Raw genomic sequence first — 19,510 nt, 5'->3', positions numbered from 1 at the left:
AAAACTGGAAATACCCTAAGTGTTCATTAGTGGATGATCTCCACTAATGGATGGATGGATGTATCCATGAAAACAAATATGAGAGATCTATGTGTATCGATAATGGAAAGATCTGAAAAATATATTATTAGATTTTTTTTAATGCAGAACTATATATTTAGTAACTATATATTTATTTCCTACTGTATGTATGACTGTTCTTATGAACTGAATATTCACTTACGCTTAGATACACATAGGAAACTTCTGGAAGGATACACCTGAAAGAGTTTAGTCATTACTTCATTCAGGGTCAGCTAGGGTTCTGAGGTGGGGAAACTTACTCTTCATCAAATGCCTCTGAATTTTTCCATATGCTTGTATTTTTCAAGTTAAAAAGTAGGTAATAAAAATAAAGGAAAAGACATGTATTACTTTAAAGAGCTAATTATCAAATGTACTTTATCTAAGTGGTAATTTAAAATGTAAGTACCTATTTAATATGCTTGGCACCATGCTAACTAGTAAATAAATGCTAAACCTTATAATGTAAAATGTGGGCATTTTTTAATCCGAAAGACATCAGCTTACACATAAAAAGAAATACATGTGTAAATTGAGTGACATTGGCTTCTCTTCTTTTCTATCCTTTGTTAGTGAAATCTGTGAAAATTAATTTCTATATATGATTATTTTTGTCTTAAACTTATATACTATGACTCTGTCTATATGGCAGACCTTAAGCATGTGTACTTTTTCTAATAGAAAACTCAAGAGCTGGAAACGTCACTCCATGAAGCTAAAGAAAGCGCTATGCATGAGGAAGGCAAGATTATAAAGATGCAGAAAGAACTTGAGATGACTAATGACATAATAGCAAAACTTCAAGGGCAAGTTAATGAATCAAATGATTGCCTTGAAAAAACAAAAGAAATGATCCAAATACTTCAGGTAATTTAACAAACTTATTTTATAAGTAAAAGGGTTTGTTTGGTTTTTTTTTTTTTCTTGTACTGTTGAATTTGGCAGATAATCTAGGACTCAGTTTTTACTTCAACTTCCTATTATCTATGAATATCTGAAGTTCAGTACTCAAACTCTTAAGAAGCAAGTGACAACTTAGAAATGAAATGCAGGAGTATATTTTCATTCAAGATAATGATTTATATCTTCCTAGAAAAATTATTTTTAAGAGATATAAATATTATTCTTTATAGTTTAAAATGTCTATTTTTTTATTTTTCAAAAAAAGGCTTCCTATCTAAATATTTAACATTCTTTATTAGATAAGTGCATTTTAAAATTCTCTTTTCTTCTGCTTAATCCCTTGTTATTGAGTCCCAGCCTTTCGGCTGACTCTGACCTATTTTCTTTATAAAGAGCAGTAATATAAATCTTTTTGACCATGAATGCCCTTACACAGTTTGCACCCTCATTCATCATATCCTTACCACTCCCTTTTTTTTAGCCCAGCCACTTCTCACACTTGTGCTACTTGAGTCCAGCCCTAATAAGTATTTGTGCTATTCCTGCTCCAGTGTCTCTTCATTGCAGTTAAAATTAGGAATAAGTCAAGGATGTCTGTTCTTTCCATTATTTAACATTGTTCTAAAAATTCTGATTCATTCAGTGAGACATGAAACAAAGAGGCAAGAGAAAATAATCTCAGTTTTGTTTTTCAACAATTGTTGGTATAGCTAAAAACCAAGAAAATCAACTGTGAGGCTTTAGAATTTTTGATAGTAGTTTTTTAATATTTCAAATAATTAAATGACCACATTTTTATTCTTTCAACAAATATTTTTGGTTACCTGCTGTGTGTTGGTCATTGTTCTAGATGCCATGTATACAGCAATGGGAAAAAAAAATAGAAGTTTCTCCCTTCAAGGAGTTTATGTTCTTGTTCAGGAAGACAGAAAATAATGAAGTATATATATGTGTGTCAAATAGTGAAAAGTGCAATGGAAAAAAATTAAGCCAGACAAGGGTACATGGATACTGAGTGAGAGTTGGGGTATAAGGGAAAGAGATGTGACTTTATAAAAGGGCATTGAGGAGAGCCACACCTTTAAGGTGACATGAAGTGATGGGGTGAGTGATGTAGTAGGGAAAGGGCCTTCTAGGCAAAGGAAATAGCAAACACAAAGGCTTCAACACAGAAACAGTCTAGACATGTTTAAGAAACCACAAGAAAGCCATTGTCTCCTGAGCAGAGTGAGCAAGAGAATAGAGGTGGGAAATAAGGTGAGAAGTAGCAGAGAATCAACCCATAAAGGGTCTTGCAGACTACTTTGGTTTTTATTCTGGGTGAGATGGGAAATCATCAGAGGATTTTGGCTAAAGGATATTATGGTCTTACTTAATTTTTTAAAAGTTGCCCTCTGAAGATAGAATACAGAAGGGTGCGTTAGTGTGACATGCTAGCTGCTACAGCAAAGGGAACCAAAAATGCAATGGCTCAAATAAGATGGAAGGTTATTTCTCTAACTCATATAAAAGCCTGAATTCCAGTTTGGGGGATGGCTTCATTCCACATGATCGATCAGAGGCCCACATTTCTCCCATCTTGTTTCTCTGCCACACCCTTGGGTGCTGTTTTCATCTTAGTGATTAAAGCCAGGTTTTAAGCTGTCCATGCTTGGGCTCACAGGAAAGGGACAAGATGGAGAAGCTAAAATATCTTAAAATCTCTACTCTCAAAGGCTCTAGCCCAGAAGTGGCACACATCTCTTCCTCTCATATTTCTTGGAGTCAGAGATGATTTCCCTAGTTTTTGGCCTGAGCAACTGGAAAAAGGACTTGCCATTTATGGAGATAGAAAAGACTGCCAGAAGAGCAAGTTTGAGAACATGGGAGCAGACTCAGAGTTCACTTTGGAGCACGTTGAATTTGAAATGCCTATTGGGGACGCCCAAGCTGAGATATGTCTTAGGCAGTTGGATATGTGAGTCTGAGAGAGAGAGAGAGAGAGATCTAAATTTGAGGTGTAAGTTTGGGGAATTGTCAGCATATAAAAGTCATGAGACTAGATGGGAGCATGAACATATGGAGAAGAGGTGCGGAGTAACTAAAAGATACTGAGATGGAGCAGGCGTGAGTAAAAGAGAAAGAGGGGCAGGTGGGGTGCAAGAGAGAGTGGTTCTAATTTCCTCATATAAGTGAAGAAAGGGCATAAAGAAAGAGGGAGTGAGCAGCAAACTTCACATTCAGTATAGATTGAACCTATATTATGGAGAGACAAGTATCTTTCCTGCATACCAGAAGTAACCATTTAGATAATATAGCGGAGTCTGGGGTGTCTTGTACAGCACCCTTGGGGAAAGAAAGCAAAATACAGGGTATCCATAAAAATCTTCGTACAGTTTAAATTTTTGAAAAATTTGTTTCTGTGTATTATATAAATATTCTATAAAATACAGTCTTTTGCATGTAACTCAAGAGTTGGCATAATAAAAAAATAAAAAACTATTTACCACTATTTGAAAATACCTATCCAGTGTAATGTAGGGTTTATTAATGGAATATGGAAGAAAGTAGTTTGAACAAATGAATCATTAACAATTTCATTTAAGTCTTTATATTTTTCCTCTGTTGTATCTTTACAAATTGTATGTCAAATAGCAGTGAATTTGTTAAAAATTTAAACTGCACTAGAACTTTATGGACATCCTACACAATAGGAAAAAAATCTTATAATGGCCACAGAATCTAAAATAAAGTATTTGAAGACTAAACAAAAGATGAGGAAAACATATATGAAAGGAACAACAGAACTTCAAAGAGTAATGTAGGAGAAAATGTGGTTTAAGATTTGAAACTTGCCATTTCCTGTTTTGGAACCTAAATACTGTACATCCATCAGTTTTTCCCAAATTAATTTCTAAATTTGATGTAATTTAATTCATACACAAAGGAATTCTTTTTCTGGTAGAACAAGGAAAGTTTCTTAACAGAATCCATCTAAAATATAGATGATAAATAGATCATGTTAACTAAAAATTGTACTTTCAGTTTATTAGAAAAACTATTTAAGGTGATCGGTATGTCTTGAGTTCAGCTTTCATCACATGCCAAACGTTTGAAATATGGAATTCTTATTGTCTTTCATTTTAAGGCAGTATTTCCAATTTTGATTTTTTTTTACGTAAGAATTATTTTAAACAATGTTATATATGACTAGTTTATTTCATTATATTGTGGTAAAAAGTTACTATAACTTCTGCACTTATAGAATATATTTTAAAAATTTTGATATCATAAATGGATAATTGTTTTTGGAGTTCTTTGAATTTTTAAAACAGTATATAGACAAATAGATCAATGGAATAGAATAGAGGGCACAGAAATAGACCCACACAAATATAGTCAACTGATCTTTGACAAAAGAGCAAAGGCAATTCAGTGGTTCAGTGGAAAAGGATAATCTTATCAACTAATGGTGCTGGACCAATTGCACATTCACAAGCGAAAAAACAAGGCTTGACACAGACCTTACACCTTTCACAAAAATTAACTCAATTGATCATAAACGTAAATATAAAACACAGAACTAGGAAACTCCTAGAAGATGACATAGGAGAAAAACTAGCAGACCTTGGGTTTGGCGATGACTTTTTTAAACACAACACCAAGAACACGATCCGTGAAAGAAAAAATTGATAAGTTGGACTTCATTTAAATTAAAAACATTTGCCCTGTGAAAGTCAAACCATGGATTGGGAGAAAAATGTTTGCAAAACATATCTGATAAAGGACTGTTATCCAGAATATACAAAGAACTCTTAAAACTAAATATAAGAGAACAAACAACCCGATTAAAAAACAGGCCACAGGGCTTCCCTGGTGACCCAGTGGTTGAGAGTCCGCCTGCTGATGCAGGGGACACGGGTTCGTGCCCCGGTCCGGGAAGATCCCACATGCCGTGGAGCAGCTGGGCCCGTGAGCCATGGCCGCTGGGCCTGCGTGTCCAGAGCCTGTGCTCCGCAACGGGAGAGGCCACAACAGTGAGAGGCCCGCGTACCGCAAAAAACAAAACAAAACAAAAACAAACAAACAAAAAACAGGCCACAAATCTGAATAGACACCCCACCAAAGAAGACAGACATATGGCAAATAAACATAAGAAAAGATGCTCAACATCATGTTATTACAGAATTGAAAATCAAAATGACAAGAATAACACTACATACCTTTGGTATCTCAAAATACCGTAACACCCAAAATTCAGAACACTGACAACACTTATTGCTGGTGGGGATGTAGAGCAACAGGAACACTCAGTCATCATGGCAGGATGCAAATAGTACAACTACTTCGGAGGAAAGTTTGGCAGTTTCTTGGGAAACTGACACCACTTCAGCCAGACACACGTCCAGGGAGTCCCTGATATCAGTGTCTGGTCCAGAAGGCCTGGGTATTAAACTGGCGCTCTGACTGAGCAAACAGTGGCTTCATCTGACCCAGTCATCAACCTCCTTAAGCTGAGCATCTGTCATTTTTAGAAGCTTTGCATCTTTTTAGTCTTTGCTAGTCATTGTGTGTGTACAGATGTTTTGATGGGGGTTGGAGTGGGAAAGCCTAGAGGAATAGAGAGCTCTCTGGGTTCCTAATTTAGATGGGTTTATTTTTGTATTCAATATCTAATAGTATTCCACTGTGTGGCTGTGGTACAGCAATAAAAAGAGCAATTTATTCAGCAGTAATAAGAAGTGAGCTCTCAAGCCACAGAAAGACGTGGAGGAATTTTAAATGCATATTGTTCATTAAAATAAACCAATCCGAACAGGCTACATACTGGATGATTCCAGCCATATGACATTCTGGAAAAGGCAAAACTAGGGAAACAGTAAAAAGTTCAGGCATTGCCAACAGTTTAAGGGGAGGGAGGGAAGGATGGATAGGTGGAGTGCAGGGGGTTTTTAGGGCAGTGAAACTATTCTGTATGATAGAGCAATGATGAACACATGTCATTGTACAAGTGTTAAAACCCATAGAATATACAATACAAACAATAAACCCTGATGTAAACTATGAACTTTAGTTAATACTAATGTATCAATATTGGCTCATCATTTGTAACAACTATACCACATTAATATGTTTTATAACAGGAGAGTTGGGGCAGGGGGAGGGCACAGTTTATGGGAACTCTGTGTACTCTCTGCTCAATTTTTCCATAAGCCTAAAATTACTTTGAAAATGAAATCTATTCATTAAAGAAAAAGATTTATATATGGAATTTTTTTCCTCTGAGTAGAAAGTAGATATATCACTGGATTGAACCATCTTTGACTACAAAATCTCCTCAACTATGCTACATAATACTTTGTGCCTTAAATTCAGTTCCAGTTTGATATTTATATTGCTGTTCTGACATCGTTTTCTTTCATTTTCCTGATTAACCTTCGTCTGCCCATTTCATTGTTTTCAACCTTTGTTTCATTTGTTTAGGTAGATTGTTTTTAAATTGGGAAAAAAAATTGTTCTAAGAAACAAAAGTCATATGTTCTCTAAGTATGTATTAGCTTCCAAGAGCTTCAGATTATACTTCACATCATATATCTATTTGTTATTCATTTCAGTGTTCATTTGTGCCTTCCCTGCTTTTTATATATTTGAAGATTGCTGTTTTAAAAATGTCTCTACCAGATCAAGGCGGTTAACAACTCTTCAGAACTGCTCTAAAATTATTTTATTTTTCTTTTCTCTAAAAAATTTAGGACAAAGTGGCTTTAGGAGCTAAGCCCTATAAAGAAGAAATTGAGGAGCTCAAAACGAAGCTGGTGAAAATAAACCTAGAGAAGATGAAAAACGCCAAGGATTTTGAAAAGGAGTATGTCTTTGCCTTAATTGAACATGACTTTAAAAGCTTAAATTTCCTTTCAAAACTATATAGCTTTCTTTGCATTAGTTAACTTTTTTAAATATGTGAAAATATTGTTATTGCTTTTTAAAAAAATAAATACAAACATTCACAGATTTTAAATCTATTAAATTCTCATTACATATGCGAAGTTTTTAAAATAAGCACAATTCTGATTACTAACACACTATGTCTTTGGATGCTTCTTGCTCAATCATATTTAAATAGCTTTAAAATATCCTTTTTATGCTTGAAAGTAAATGTTAAGAACCTGTGGTGTATTTAGCAGTTTGACTAAGGTCTCTGTTGGTTCTCTTAATTTTATTTGTTCTTCCCATTGTATTTTTATGAAAAAGTTGTATTTCCTTTTAAATTATAATACCTAATGCCCAAGAGCATAGCCTCTTTTTATTGATTTATTTATATATAGTACTATATATGTAATAACGTGCCTCAAGTTCTTTGTGGTATAGCATAATGAAAAGAACATTAGCCAGTGCCAGGGAAACTAAATTAGAAATGTGTTGCCTCTAATGAATATATCACCTTACACAAGCTGTTTAATCTCTCTGGGCCTCACATTCGTAATCAATAAAAGGATAGGTTTATATTAAAGGATTTCTTAAGATCCCTTCTGGCTCCTAACACTTTTAATTCTTCCTATAAATCTTTAATAAATATTTAATGATGATATCTAATTTTGCCTAAAATGTAGCACTCTGAATCTTCATTCGTTCTAACCAGACTTCTGGTGATAAGAAGTGAAACTTAGGTCTATTAAGATCTTCATTATAAAAAGCAATTCTACTTATAGAATCGAATCAGCAGATACTGTCAGCCTCTAAGAAAAGCAGAGTATCATTGCTGATTTATCATTGCTGATTAATCCTTAAGCAAACAGTTCACAAAATGTCTCTACCAGGGAACAATGAGTAGAATTTGACCTTTGACTGTATCACCTTAGACCAGAGCTGCAGCCAGGGTTTGCTTTCCTGACAATGTAGAAAGGAAGCTGCTTTTTGCTTTCATGCTCTGGTAATTGTTGTACCTTCAAGGTATTTCTAGGACCTCATGGTAACAGACCAATTATTTATTTTATGGTGCCCCCAGATATAATTTTACACAATATCCGGTTAATAGCTATTGGGCTTCCAGAAATTTTAAAAGAATTGATTTCTCAATGTTAAAAAAAAATTGCTGCTGCAACCAAACAGAATACTTCCAATTTGGTGGTGTTATAGCTGTGAGGTGCATGATACCAGGAGGGTATCATGAGGGCTCATCCACTGCTACCAGGACATTGTGTTTATGTGATGTGTCTTATTAGAAAATTCTTGACAGCAGTTGTGTTTATTCCTTCATTAAAAATTAGTTTCTGGGCTTTTACATATTTCTATTGTTCTTAATAGAATCGCTTCGACAAAAGCCACCGTGGAATATCAAAAAGAAGTTATAAGGCTATTGAGAGAAAATCTTAGAAGAAATCAACAGGCCCAAGATACCTCAAGTAAGTAGAAAATGCTGATATTTCCCGATCTTTCCATTTTACTTCAATACACTTACATATTTTGAAGACTGCTATTACAGGTATGATAGTCAAAAATAAAGCTAAGTTAATCACTGATTTAGAAAGAACTTTTTATTTTTTTGGCTGCGTTGGGTCTTTGTTGCTGCATGCAGGTTTTTCTCTGGTTGCAGTGCGCAGGCTACTCATTGCAGTGGTTTCTCTTGCCGTGGAGCACAGGCTCTAGGCGCACGGGCTTCAGTAGTTGTGGCACGTGGGCTCAGTAGCTGTGACTCACAGGCTCTAGAGCGCAGGCTCAGTAGTTGTGGTGCACAGGCTTTGTTGCTCCGCAGCATGTGGGATCTTCCCAGACGAGGTCTCGAACCCGTGTCCCCTGCATTGGCAGGCGGATTCTTAACCACTGTGCCACCAAGGAAGCCCCAAGAAAAAACTCTTTTTAAAATGAATTCATTGGGCTCATATTTATCCTGTGACATCTCCTTAGTTTACTGTAATCTTAACTGTCTGTCCATTATAGATTTTTAGAAAATACAAATTTTACTTTTGCATAATCAGATCTTTACCTATTGGTGAAGATATCTTCAGCACTGTAAAAGAATGACTTAACTGTCAGGGTAGAAGTACACTTCCAAATAAAAAGACAAGCACATGTCTTAATAGATTGTAACCATGTGCACAGTAAAAATATTATCAGTTCACAGTAAAAATAACTAAATATTATCCTATTTGTTCTTGATACTGAAAATATAGTTGATGCATACTTGCAAACTTTTTGAAATTTATCTTAGGAACAGTCTTCAAGTTTAATGATCAAATTTCTGCATATATATCTCTCAAATTATACCTTCTTCTGTATTTCTATCTCTTATATTTCATTTGAAAAGAGAAAATGCTGAACAGTACTTGGGGCAGCTTTGTATAGTAAGACAAGCATTGAACTAGCAGTCAGGGACAGGCCTCTGAACTGATTGCTCTCACTTAAGGGCTGTGTGAAATGCTGAAGGCAATGTATATAATAAGGATCAAACTAAAAGTTGTGTGTGCAAAGCACACTGAAAATTCTAAAGGTCAAGCAAGTGTAAGATGATATTTGTGTGTATTATTGTCCACTCATTTACAAAAAAGAATTAGAGATAGTGTTAAAGATGATCATAGCTCCTATCTGGAAAACTTCAAGGGATAAAAATAGAACTGAGGATTCCTCGTTGTTACAGAAGTGTCAGGATAATTACTCTTGATTTGTAAGTGACTTTCAGGTACATATTGTCCCTGAATTCAGAAAAATTCAAAAGGAAGTGGCCATTGAGTATCTTCCCCACACACACCTTCCCCCCCTTTTATAAATCGTCAATGACCCAGTGGATTATTCTATTTCATAAGCACCTCACACTTGTATGCGGTTTTATCTAAAATTTACAGAACAGTTCCTTACGTTACTTTTACACACACAGTGTAGAATACTTAATAATATATGCTCTAATATCATTCTAAGGTTTATCTTGTGAACAGCTATGTGTTGAATACTTGTGATGCACTGAATGACAGGGGTGGACCCCACACACACTGTAGGAAGAAACCCGCCAGGTGATTCTACTGCTCTAGAAGATAGATCAGTGGAGGATAGCTCTGGGGAGGATTGCCACTACTACAGTGATGGTGAACGATCTCAGCAGGAGTATGAGAGTGGAATTGGTGGGTGGAGAGAAGCAGGAGGATTCGAGAGCTGTTTAGAACTGATGACCAAATAGCCGTGTGAGGTTAAGGGAGAAGGAGGTGGGCAAGGATGACTTCCAGGGAGATGGTGGTGTATTGGTTTTTATAGTGACTTACTACCTTTCATAATGTTTTCTTTATTTGGAACTACTAAAATTATCACCTGTCTGTATTTTTGCCTCCCACAGTGGTATCAGAACATGCTGATCCTCAGCCTTCAAATAAACCCTTCACCTGTGGGGGTGGCAGTGGCATTGTACAAAGCACGAAAGCTCTTATCCTGAAGAGTGAGTATATACGGCTGGAAAAGGAAGTTTCCAAGTTAAAGCAGCAAAATGAACAGCTAATAAAGCAAAAGAATGAGCTGTTAAGGTAAGATCTGCTCACACGATATAGAAATTATACTTACGTCTTACATGTCGGGGAGGATGATATAGACCCATACATAAATAGTTTTTTGCAGTTGGCAATCCTTCACACATACGGAGAAAGTAATTTTTAAGTTACATAAAATATGTCTTTTTTAAAAGGCATAAGAATATGGTAGCACCATTCCAGATGTTGGTTATCTGTCAGTTGACCTATTTTTAACTAAGCCAAGAACTAGGAAGTAAAGAAGGATCTCTGAGGGAGCAGCTTAAATATACCACAAGTCCATATACCCAAGTTAATGAGGCTCTTACTCAAGGAGGAACCCCTTAGGTTCATTATCGTAGCCTGCTTAGTTTTACTTTAAAAACAGTTCTGACAAATTTAATTATTTGGCTTTTACCAATGACTAGAAACTTGTGCTAACCTCTGCCAATGAGACGAGGAAAAAAATAGGCATTAAACAAATAATTCCACAAATAACTAATCCTTTGTAATGAGTGCTATCAAGCAAACAGCAACAACAAAAAATAGGACATTATGAAAGGGTATAACACAGAGGGATCAAACCTTATCTAGGTATGGGGAGGGGTGGTGATCAAGAGACTGACCTTTAAGACTGGATGTGAAAAATGAGTAGAAATTAGGCCAGGTGAAAGGAGAGGTGGGTAAGCCTTCTAGGCTGAGGGGACAGCATGTGCACAGGCTTTGAGTCAGGAAGGGTGACCAGCTGGTGGAACTGAAAGACATCCACTGTGGCCAGGGCATAGAGACTGAGACAGTGAAGTGCAAGATGAGATGCCAGAGGTAACTGGTCCAGGTTACACAGGCCCCAAAGGTCATTGGGAGGACGTTTGGGTGGTATCCTAAAACGCAATGGAAGGATTCATTCCACTGGAGGATTTTAAGCCAAGGCCTGCTGAGATCAGATAGCATCACAGTATAGGAGGCCCCAATTTAGGAATCTGTTTATTGTTGTCCAAGCAAAAGATAATTTTGGCATGGACTGGAATGGTGCCAATGCAGATAAAAATAAGGAAACGAATTTGAGAAGTAAGTATGAGGTTGTATCAACAGACTTGGCTCACGTAAAGGAGAGAAAGGCCTCTAGGATGGTTGCCCAGGTTTCTGTCTGGAGAAACTGGATAAATGCTGGTGGCATTTCCTATGAGAAGCAAGACTGTAACTAATCCAGAAAAGTACCGTGAATTATTTCTTTTAAAATAACAAAGGTACATTAGAATCATCTACCCAGACTGACTTACCGAATTATGGCCACAAATTATCAACAGATAAACCTCTGGACGATATCACTGATTTGTTTAAAAACCTGATGTCATGCTCTGAGCTTTCTTTTCAAAACTCCATGATTTCGGAGGTTTATTACAATTACTTAAACTATACTGACCTCATTTCATTTTCTGAACTGTGGAAACAGTCCAAACAGGAAGCATTAGGTTGAAACTTAACTATAAATATGATTAAATGGTAAATTATAGGTTATGTATATTTTACCACAATTTAAAGCAGTTTTTTTTTTTTTAACTTAAACATGAGTACGTTGCAGGAATTGCAGTCTTATGTTCTCCTTTTTTCTCCACCTCCACCCCACCCGCCCCGCCCTGACCCCTCACATTTAAGCAATAATCAGCATCTTTACAATGAGGTCAAAACGTGGAAGGAGAGAACCCTTAAAAGAGAGGCTCACAAAGAAGTAACTTGTGAGAATTCTCCAAAGTCTCCTAAAGTGACTGGAACAGCCTCTAAAAAGAGACAACATATGTCATCTCAGTGCAAGGAAAGGAATTTACAAGATCCTGTGCCGAAGGAGTCGCCAAAGTCTTGGTTTTTTGATAGCCGATCAAAGTCTTTGCCAGTACCTTCTCCGGTTCACTATTTTGATAACTCAAGTTTAGGCCTTTGCCCAGGTAGGTAAATATACTGGTTGCTTGGAAATGGGGCGGGGATGGGGGGCGGATAACGGTTGGAACCTCTCTTTGATGTGTGATCCCTACAGGGCAAGTGTAGACAAGAGAGGATGGCGTTGATCAGGCTCACAGTGCACAGACCTCACTGCTGTGTCTGTGGGGGAAAGTTTCTCCAAAGCACAGCTCTGAAGTGCAGTAGTCACTTTTTACCCCAAGTGAAGCCTTTTTTTTTTTTCTTCCCTTTGGTATGTAAAAATTCTACTTGTGAGTCATTGCTTAGCAAATCAAATCTGAAAATAAGATATTATTTCTTTAGAAATGCAAGAAAACAACCCCAAGTGAAGGTTGCCTCTTAAACCCTCAGCTTTCCCCTGGAATGGACAAGCAACTCTCCCAAGGCCATAAAGATACTACCTTATAAACAAAACCAGTTTTACTGAAAAAGATTTTCTTACCAATTCAATGGGCCAGTATTTCCAATAGTATTATATTCATTTTACACAAGCCAGATCATAGACTTGTATCATTTACTTATTCATTTAATCGATCAGAATTTTTTTATTTCAACTCTGTGTCACACATTAGACCCTAATGGTACATTAATAAGCAAAACCAGATATGGTCCCTGCCCTCTTAGAGCTTATAGTCTAACAGGTATAGACAGTAATCAAGTGACCAAAAAAAGTAAAATTCTAGAGTGCAAAAGGCTATGAGACTTATAATAGGTTGTTGTTTTTTAAATATTACAGAAGTCTTCCTTGAAAAAGGGAACTGAGATCTAGGAGGTTAATGTGAGTTAGCTTAACAAAGAGGGGAGGGAAAAGCATTTCAGGCAGATGGGACAGTGACAGCCGCCGTCAGGGTAGGAGGAACCACAGTCAGGGGAAGGATTGAAAGAAATATGCTGTGACCAGAGCACAAGGAACACAGGCTTCTGTGGATGTAGTCAGTGAAGCCAAAGAGAGAGCTCAGAGCCAGACATGCAGGACTTTGTAGATAGTGTAAAGGAATTTAAACTTGATCCTGTAGGCATCTAGAGGAAACTGTTGGAAGACTTTAAACAATAGCAGGGGAACGTGATGACTTGTAAATTTTGAAAACATTACCTCAGATGTTAGGTAACCAACAAATCATAGGAGCAAGAGTTTGACAGTTGCCTGGGCAAGGGTGACAGCATGAACCTGGGCAGGTGCAATGGAGATGGAGAGACGTGGACAGATGGGAGAGATTTGGGGGCAAAATGAGCAGTGCTAGGTGCCTGATCGGATGGACTGGGGTGGAGTCGGGGATCGCCCCCAGCTCTGCGGAGGTGCCATACACAGAGGTGGGGAACATGTCCGGAGAAGCTCTGTAATATGGCGTTTCTCAGTCTTTGTCACCACATAGCATTTATCATGTGCCCACGTGTGTATGGCCACGGCCCTTTGTGACAGTGTATCTGCCTCTCAGAAACACCCTTTTATGCACTTGTAGAAACCTAAAGCAACAAAACTGTACATTAAGAGAGGCAGCTGCCAGAGATCATTTAAAGCTCTGAGCAAAGGTTACCAGGGTTTATGAGAACTCTACTTTGTGACAAAGAAGGAATCAGTCTGTTCTCGTCGACTACACGTCAAAATTGGATCACGTCAGCGCTCTGACAGTGCTGTTAGAGATATAGGAAGGAACAACGCAATTTGGGAAAAATTTTGAACTATTCACTTCATTGAACAGTATGTAACAAACATTTGAGGACCTTCCAGTAGCTAACACTTCTATGGAACTTTTGCTGTATACACACACACACACACACACACACACACACACACCATTTTAGAAGGGTCTATTCAAACACTGATAAAGTTTTATAATCACCTATTGATTTTTATCTGACAGTGCCAAAGGCACATGCATAACATGAAGTAATCCAACCTCTAAAAATGCTTACGTTTTTTAATCAATACATGGGTCTCTCTGGTACAGTTTTTAAGTAAAATAAAAGAATAGCCTGGGGGGCTATGTAAATCAAGAACTGACCAATTCAGGATTAAAGGGCGTAGTCGCAGCTTGAACTAGGAAAACGTCAGTCTAAACAGATTTAATTATAAAAGGAAAGTTATATTATCTCAACACCTAAGATAATTTCCAAGACCAGTTGTTCTAGATTTAGCTTCATGAATATAATAATTTGAAAATAGATATTGTTTATAAACAGATGCAGTTGAAGTGCTTTTTAAAGGCTCAAAGAAAACTTTTTAAAGATGGCTAAATATTCTCTAAAGTACATAGTATTTGTACAGCTCACCATTTTTTTTTTCCCCCTAAAAATAGGACAAAAGAAAATCTGAGTTAATCTGTGTTTGGTTCACTTTGAATCTCAAATTGATGAATTCCAAATAAGACTTTATTACTTCTTGGTTTTATGTACAATATGGTTTTTCTAACAATTCATCTTATGATAAAATGGGGAATAAACTTCTTCAACTCTGAAACTAACACACTATTGTGAAGCAATCATACTCCAATAAAGTTCTATTAAAAAAAAAAAACTTCAACTCTGCTGAAGTGAAATATAGTTTTTTAACAAGCAAGATAATGAACCATGTTTAAGTGCTGTGTTCCCTTCTTCTTACATCTCTTCTTATATCTCTACTCCAAACATCCTTTTCACTTTAGTTGTATTTGGGATTTGTGTATGTTTTTACTAAGATTACTTTTGTTGTTGATTTTTTTTTTTTTCCCCCCTCTCAGTAGAACAAATTGCTGGAGCAGAGACTGTGGATCCCCAGCCAGGTCCTTGGCATGCCTCCTCTGGAAAAGATGTGCCCGAGTGCAAGACTCAGTAGATTACTCTCTGTCACTTTTCTGGGGGCCCAGCGTTCCATGTTTGGAAATGCCTGCGTTTATCCCTGGCAATGATGTCACAGTCCAACTTAATTTCAGTTCAGTTTTCACTTTGCCGGTAGAATTGGAAGGTGAAGGAACGGGATTCATTCCCGTTATTTAGAATGGTAATAGCAATACCTTCTTCTTGAATGTGGCAATCCTTTAGAAGTTGAATAGTTTTATTTATTTACATGTTTTGTAAAGAATAAAGTTATTGAAGGAAATTTCCAATCTTTCCACGTATACATAAAATGTATACTTTTTCATTAATGTAAAGTTATCCACATGTGACTTAGAGAATTCCAAAGCATGATTCATAAATTAATATGAAACATCATTTAATTAACAAAATTACAGACTCCCTTTTTAGTACCTTGAACATTCAATAAACGTTTGCTTAGTTCTGAATGATGGCACCATGTAATATTAACTGATGGTTTCTCGGTGGGGTACTCAGGGTATGTTTGGCTCTCTTCTTGTTTGTTGACTTTCAGAATTTTGCTGTAAAAATACATACATGCATTCCACACTTAAGTTGTTAAGGAATAGCAAGTGATACGACCTCTTCATTTTCTAGTTTTAATCTTCCTTTTGCTGTGATAAGCTACAAAAGCTGTTCCTCACTTTTCAGTGTTTTACCAACCACCCCACTCCCTATGCAAGCACTCTAAATTGGTTGGTTTGTTATTAGACTTTGTACCCGATTGCACATTTATTCCCAAGTGGAAGAACCACATAGATTATTTTACCCTTTCACTTTAGACATGGGGAAACAGCAACCAGAGTTTCCATCAAAGTTTTCTAAACGTGGGGTCCCCACAGATACGTAAGGCATTCTAAGGTGGACTTCTTCATGTAGGCTGTAAAACCTCTGAAATTTAATGTTAACTTTTGTGTGTGGATTCATTTTTCTAGGGTACTAAGGTCCATACTTGCTTTTATCATACTCCCAGAGGGGTCTCTGACCCTACAAGAGGTTATGAACTACATTTTAGAGAGTATTTGACATTTTATAGCATATAACTTTGAAAAACCGCATAGAACAGCAAGATGCTTAAGGTTCAGAACAGAGTTAGTGATTTCAAGGCATTCTTGGCTCTTTGGTAAGAATATTTATTCAAAGGAAAAGATTATGAATTGCATCATAGCCATCATTCTAAAGTCTGGATTGGATATTTTCCCTTATCTTAACATACTGTCACAGGGATTCACTAGGGCTGAGGGGAAAGTGTCCCCTCCTATAATTTCCCCTGGGCCTGTTTCTCCTTTTCACCCTTACCCAAACAGAACACTATAACAGCACTGCAGGTTTGATTCTTTACGACGTCTAGTAGGTACGTTCACCTGAATAATAAAACTAGTTTAAAGGCCATTAAAAATATAATCAATCATCAGGTTTCCAGTCTAGCAGAACGTTGCTTAACTCTGAATTTGGATGTCCATTTCCTTCCTTGGATTTGGGAAATTTGGGGCCATTATTGATTTCTTCAAATCAGCTCTTCGTCCCCGTCTCTCTTCTTCTGGTCTACTTGCTAGTGTCCCATAAGTACCTTAGGCTCCCTTCACTTTTTTCTTTCTTTTTGCTTCTCTGACTGGATAATTTCAAATGACCTGTCTTCCACTTTGTTGATTCTTCTGCTTGATCAAGTCTGCTGTTGAACCCCTCTAGTGAACTTTTCAATTCGGTTATTATATTCTTCAGGGCCAGAATTTGTTTGGTTCTTTTTTATAGTTTCTATTTATTTGTTAATATTTTCATTTTGCTCGTGCATCATTTTCCTGATTTCATGTAGTTGTCTGCATTCTCTTGTAGATCACTGAGCTTGTTTAAAACTATTATTTTGAATTCTTTGGTAGGTAATTCTTAGATTGCCATTTCTTTGGAGTTGGTTTCTGGAGATTTATTTTGTTCCTTTGAATGGGCCATGTTTCTTTGTGTGCCTTCTGACTTTTTGCTGGGTTTTATGCATTTGAAAAAACAGCCACCTCTTCTAGCTTCGTACAGGGGAGCACCATCAGTGAGCTCATTTATAGATGCTGGGGTCCTCTGAATCAACCTTTTGGTGCGATTGCAACTTCTCTGGGCTTGTGTGTGTGATTTGCCAAGTTGAGAGGGTTGCCAGCGCCTTCTTCAGGAGCTCATAACCTCTTCCTCCTGGTGTCTGTCTGCAGTACTGCAGGTTCTTTGTTGCTACAGCAGGAAGCCACCCCACTGCCCATTTTTCTCATTGGCCCCCAGGCAGCCAAAGTACATCAGCACCCCAAGTCAGGCGAAACACAAACCAGTGGCTTGTGCAGCCATCCAAGAAGCTGGAACACCAGACACACACTCTACTCTTCTTCCTCCCTCTCAAGGATGAAGCTTCGAGCTGGGCACGTTGTCCTGACTGTGCAGAGCCACACCAGCCTCTGATGGCACGGCAGGCTCTCTGGTGCCAAACCATGCCAGTTCCATCAGCACTCCAAGTAGGGGAGCGTGACCAGTCACTCAAGCAGCCCTCGAAAAGCTGGAACTTTGGGTGAATCTTCCACTCTCCTCTTTCCCCCTAGTCCCCATGATGGGGAAACTGAGCCAGGGGCTAAGCTGTGCTAGCCTGGGAGAGGGGTAGTAGCAGGTAAAAAATGGCTCTTCTCACCCGCTTCAGTGTGGCTGTCCTCGGCTTTGCCCTCACCCAGGGTACTGCAATTTCTTAATGGGCTTCTGAAGTTCTCACAAAAGTATTTCAGTCCATATACGGTTGTTAAGTCGGTGTCTGTTGGGGAAAGAGAGCTGGCTCTTCTGTTCCTCCATCAATGTTGGAATGTTGCTAACTTCTAATGATCTGAGTTTCAATATTGTGATGAGTGTTTGTGAAGGAATGGTAGTGAAAATCAGCAATGGAAACTTGCAAGAAGGTTAAAAAGCAGTAATATGATCAGACAATACTAAAATGATCTGAAAAGCAAAATTAGGACCAGAGAAGACAAAATATATTTACTGTTCATAAGAAACATGTTCTTGAGCCTGGCAGAATTATTACTGAGAGCCTACCATTCATATTCAGTGAATATTAAAAGACCATCTACTATGAACTCATTGGTCTAGGCCCCAAAATGTACTTTTGGGTTGGTTTTTTTTTTTTAATTTTTAAAGGGCAATGTTTGCTATCCATTATAACAATATATAATAATCATTAAGTGCAAGTGTAACTTATTGTACTGATGGTTTTACATGCCGAGTCCTTCCTCACAACATCCCTGAGGTAAGTGCTATGACTATTTTAAAGATGAGAAAACTGAGATTTATAGTTAAGTGACTTAGCTAGTGAGGGAAAGACGTGGGACTTACCTTTATCCTTCTGACTTCACAGTCTTTGTTCTGAGCCACTGTGACTATTGTAAATACACTTAGCTCCAAGAGCAAAAAAGTGATCGAAAGAAGTTTATTTTTCTCACATAGGAAATCCAGAGGAGTTAGTCTAGGGCTGTTGTCTTGAGGCTGTCTTCAAGGAACCAGGTCCCTTCTCTCACCCTGCTGTCTTTATGCGTCTGACCTCACACCAAGTCACAACATGGCTGCCATGTCCCTATGCATCACAGATGCATTCCAGGAGAAAAGAAGGGAAGGAGCAAAAGTCAAAAGCCTTTCAGAGAGGCATCATCTTTTTATCCAAGAAGGAAGACCTCAGAGATTGCAGCCTGTGTTTCATTGGCCAGCTCTAGTAGCAAAGAAGGCTAGGAATTTGATAGTTGTTTTCCAGCCTTTACAAAGTAAAAGGCAGGGGAAGTCAGTTGGGTGGGTGTTGAGCAAGCCCTACTTAAATAGCACATACACAAAATAGCCTACACAGTCTCGGCTCAGTTACACACCTGATAAAGTGGTGAGTTACTAAGCCTCTAGAGAGGGCTCACAGGATCTAGTCCGTTCTTTTTGATCTGATATTTCTGTTCTCTTCAGCCAAACCTGATTTTTTGCTCTTACCCAACAATGCACTTTGAAGTTCCCCAGACTCAACCCCCTCAGTATACTCAGGATGCCTGCATTCTGCCACTAAGTATGTATTAGTGATAGAATAGACTGCCTGTGCCAAAATAACTGTACTTATACCTTAAAAAGCACAAGAGAATTTTTATTTCCCTCCCTCTGAACTATCTAGGTCAGGGTCCAGAAAGGAAGGCTCCAGTATCTTCAGTGGCCTGCATTCCTTCTATTTTGTTGCTAACTTCCACATGCAATTCCTGGCTCATTCAATCTTTGAGTGCTCCCAGAGCAGCACATAGTAGGTGCTA

General features: G+C 37.6%; 1 protein-coding gene across 9 annotated transcripts in view; it reads left to right on the top strand.

Moving 5' to 3' along the window:
* Positions 1-19,510, top strand: part of CENPE (centromere protein E) — an 81,311-nt gene that overhangs the window by 58,161 nt on the left and 3,640 nt on the right. For 7 of the 9 annotated variants that reach the window (XM_027103405.1, XM_027103407.1, XM_027103409.1 and 4 more), the window contains 6 exons: positions 745-930; positions 6,699-6,811; positions 8,251-8,348; positions 10,268-10,451; positions 12,090-12,376; positions 15,107-15,649. In XM_027103405.1, coding sequence (XP_026959206.1) covers positions 745-930; positions 6,699-6,811; positions 8,251-8,348; positions 10,268-10,451; positions 12,090-12,376; positions 15,107-15,201 — 963 coding nt within the window. In that variant the 3' untranslated portion in view covers positions 15,202-15,649. Of the gene's footprint in view, positions 1-744; positions 931-6,698; positions 6,812-8,250; positions 8,349-10,267; positions 10,452-12,089; positions 12,377-15,106; positions 15,650-19,510 lie in introns of those variants that run through there. The other 2 variants (XM_027103404.1, XM_027103406.1) reach the window with 2 other exon arrangements.

Source organism: Aethalodelphis obliquidens, unplaced genomic scaffold, assembly GCF_003676395.1.
Source record: "Aethalodelphis obliquidens isolate GAN/ISIS:26980383/991018 unplaced genomic scaffold, ASM367639v1 scaffold6, whole genome shotgun sequence".
Classification (NCBI taxonomy): domain Eukaryota; kingdom Metazoa; phylum Chordata; class Mammalia; order Artiodactyla; family Delphinidae; genus Aethalodelphis; species Aethalodelphis obliquidens.
This window is presented reverse-complemented; position numbering and strand designations above follow the sequence as displayed.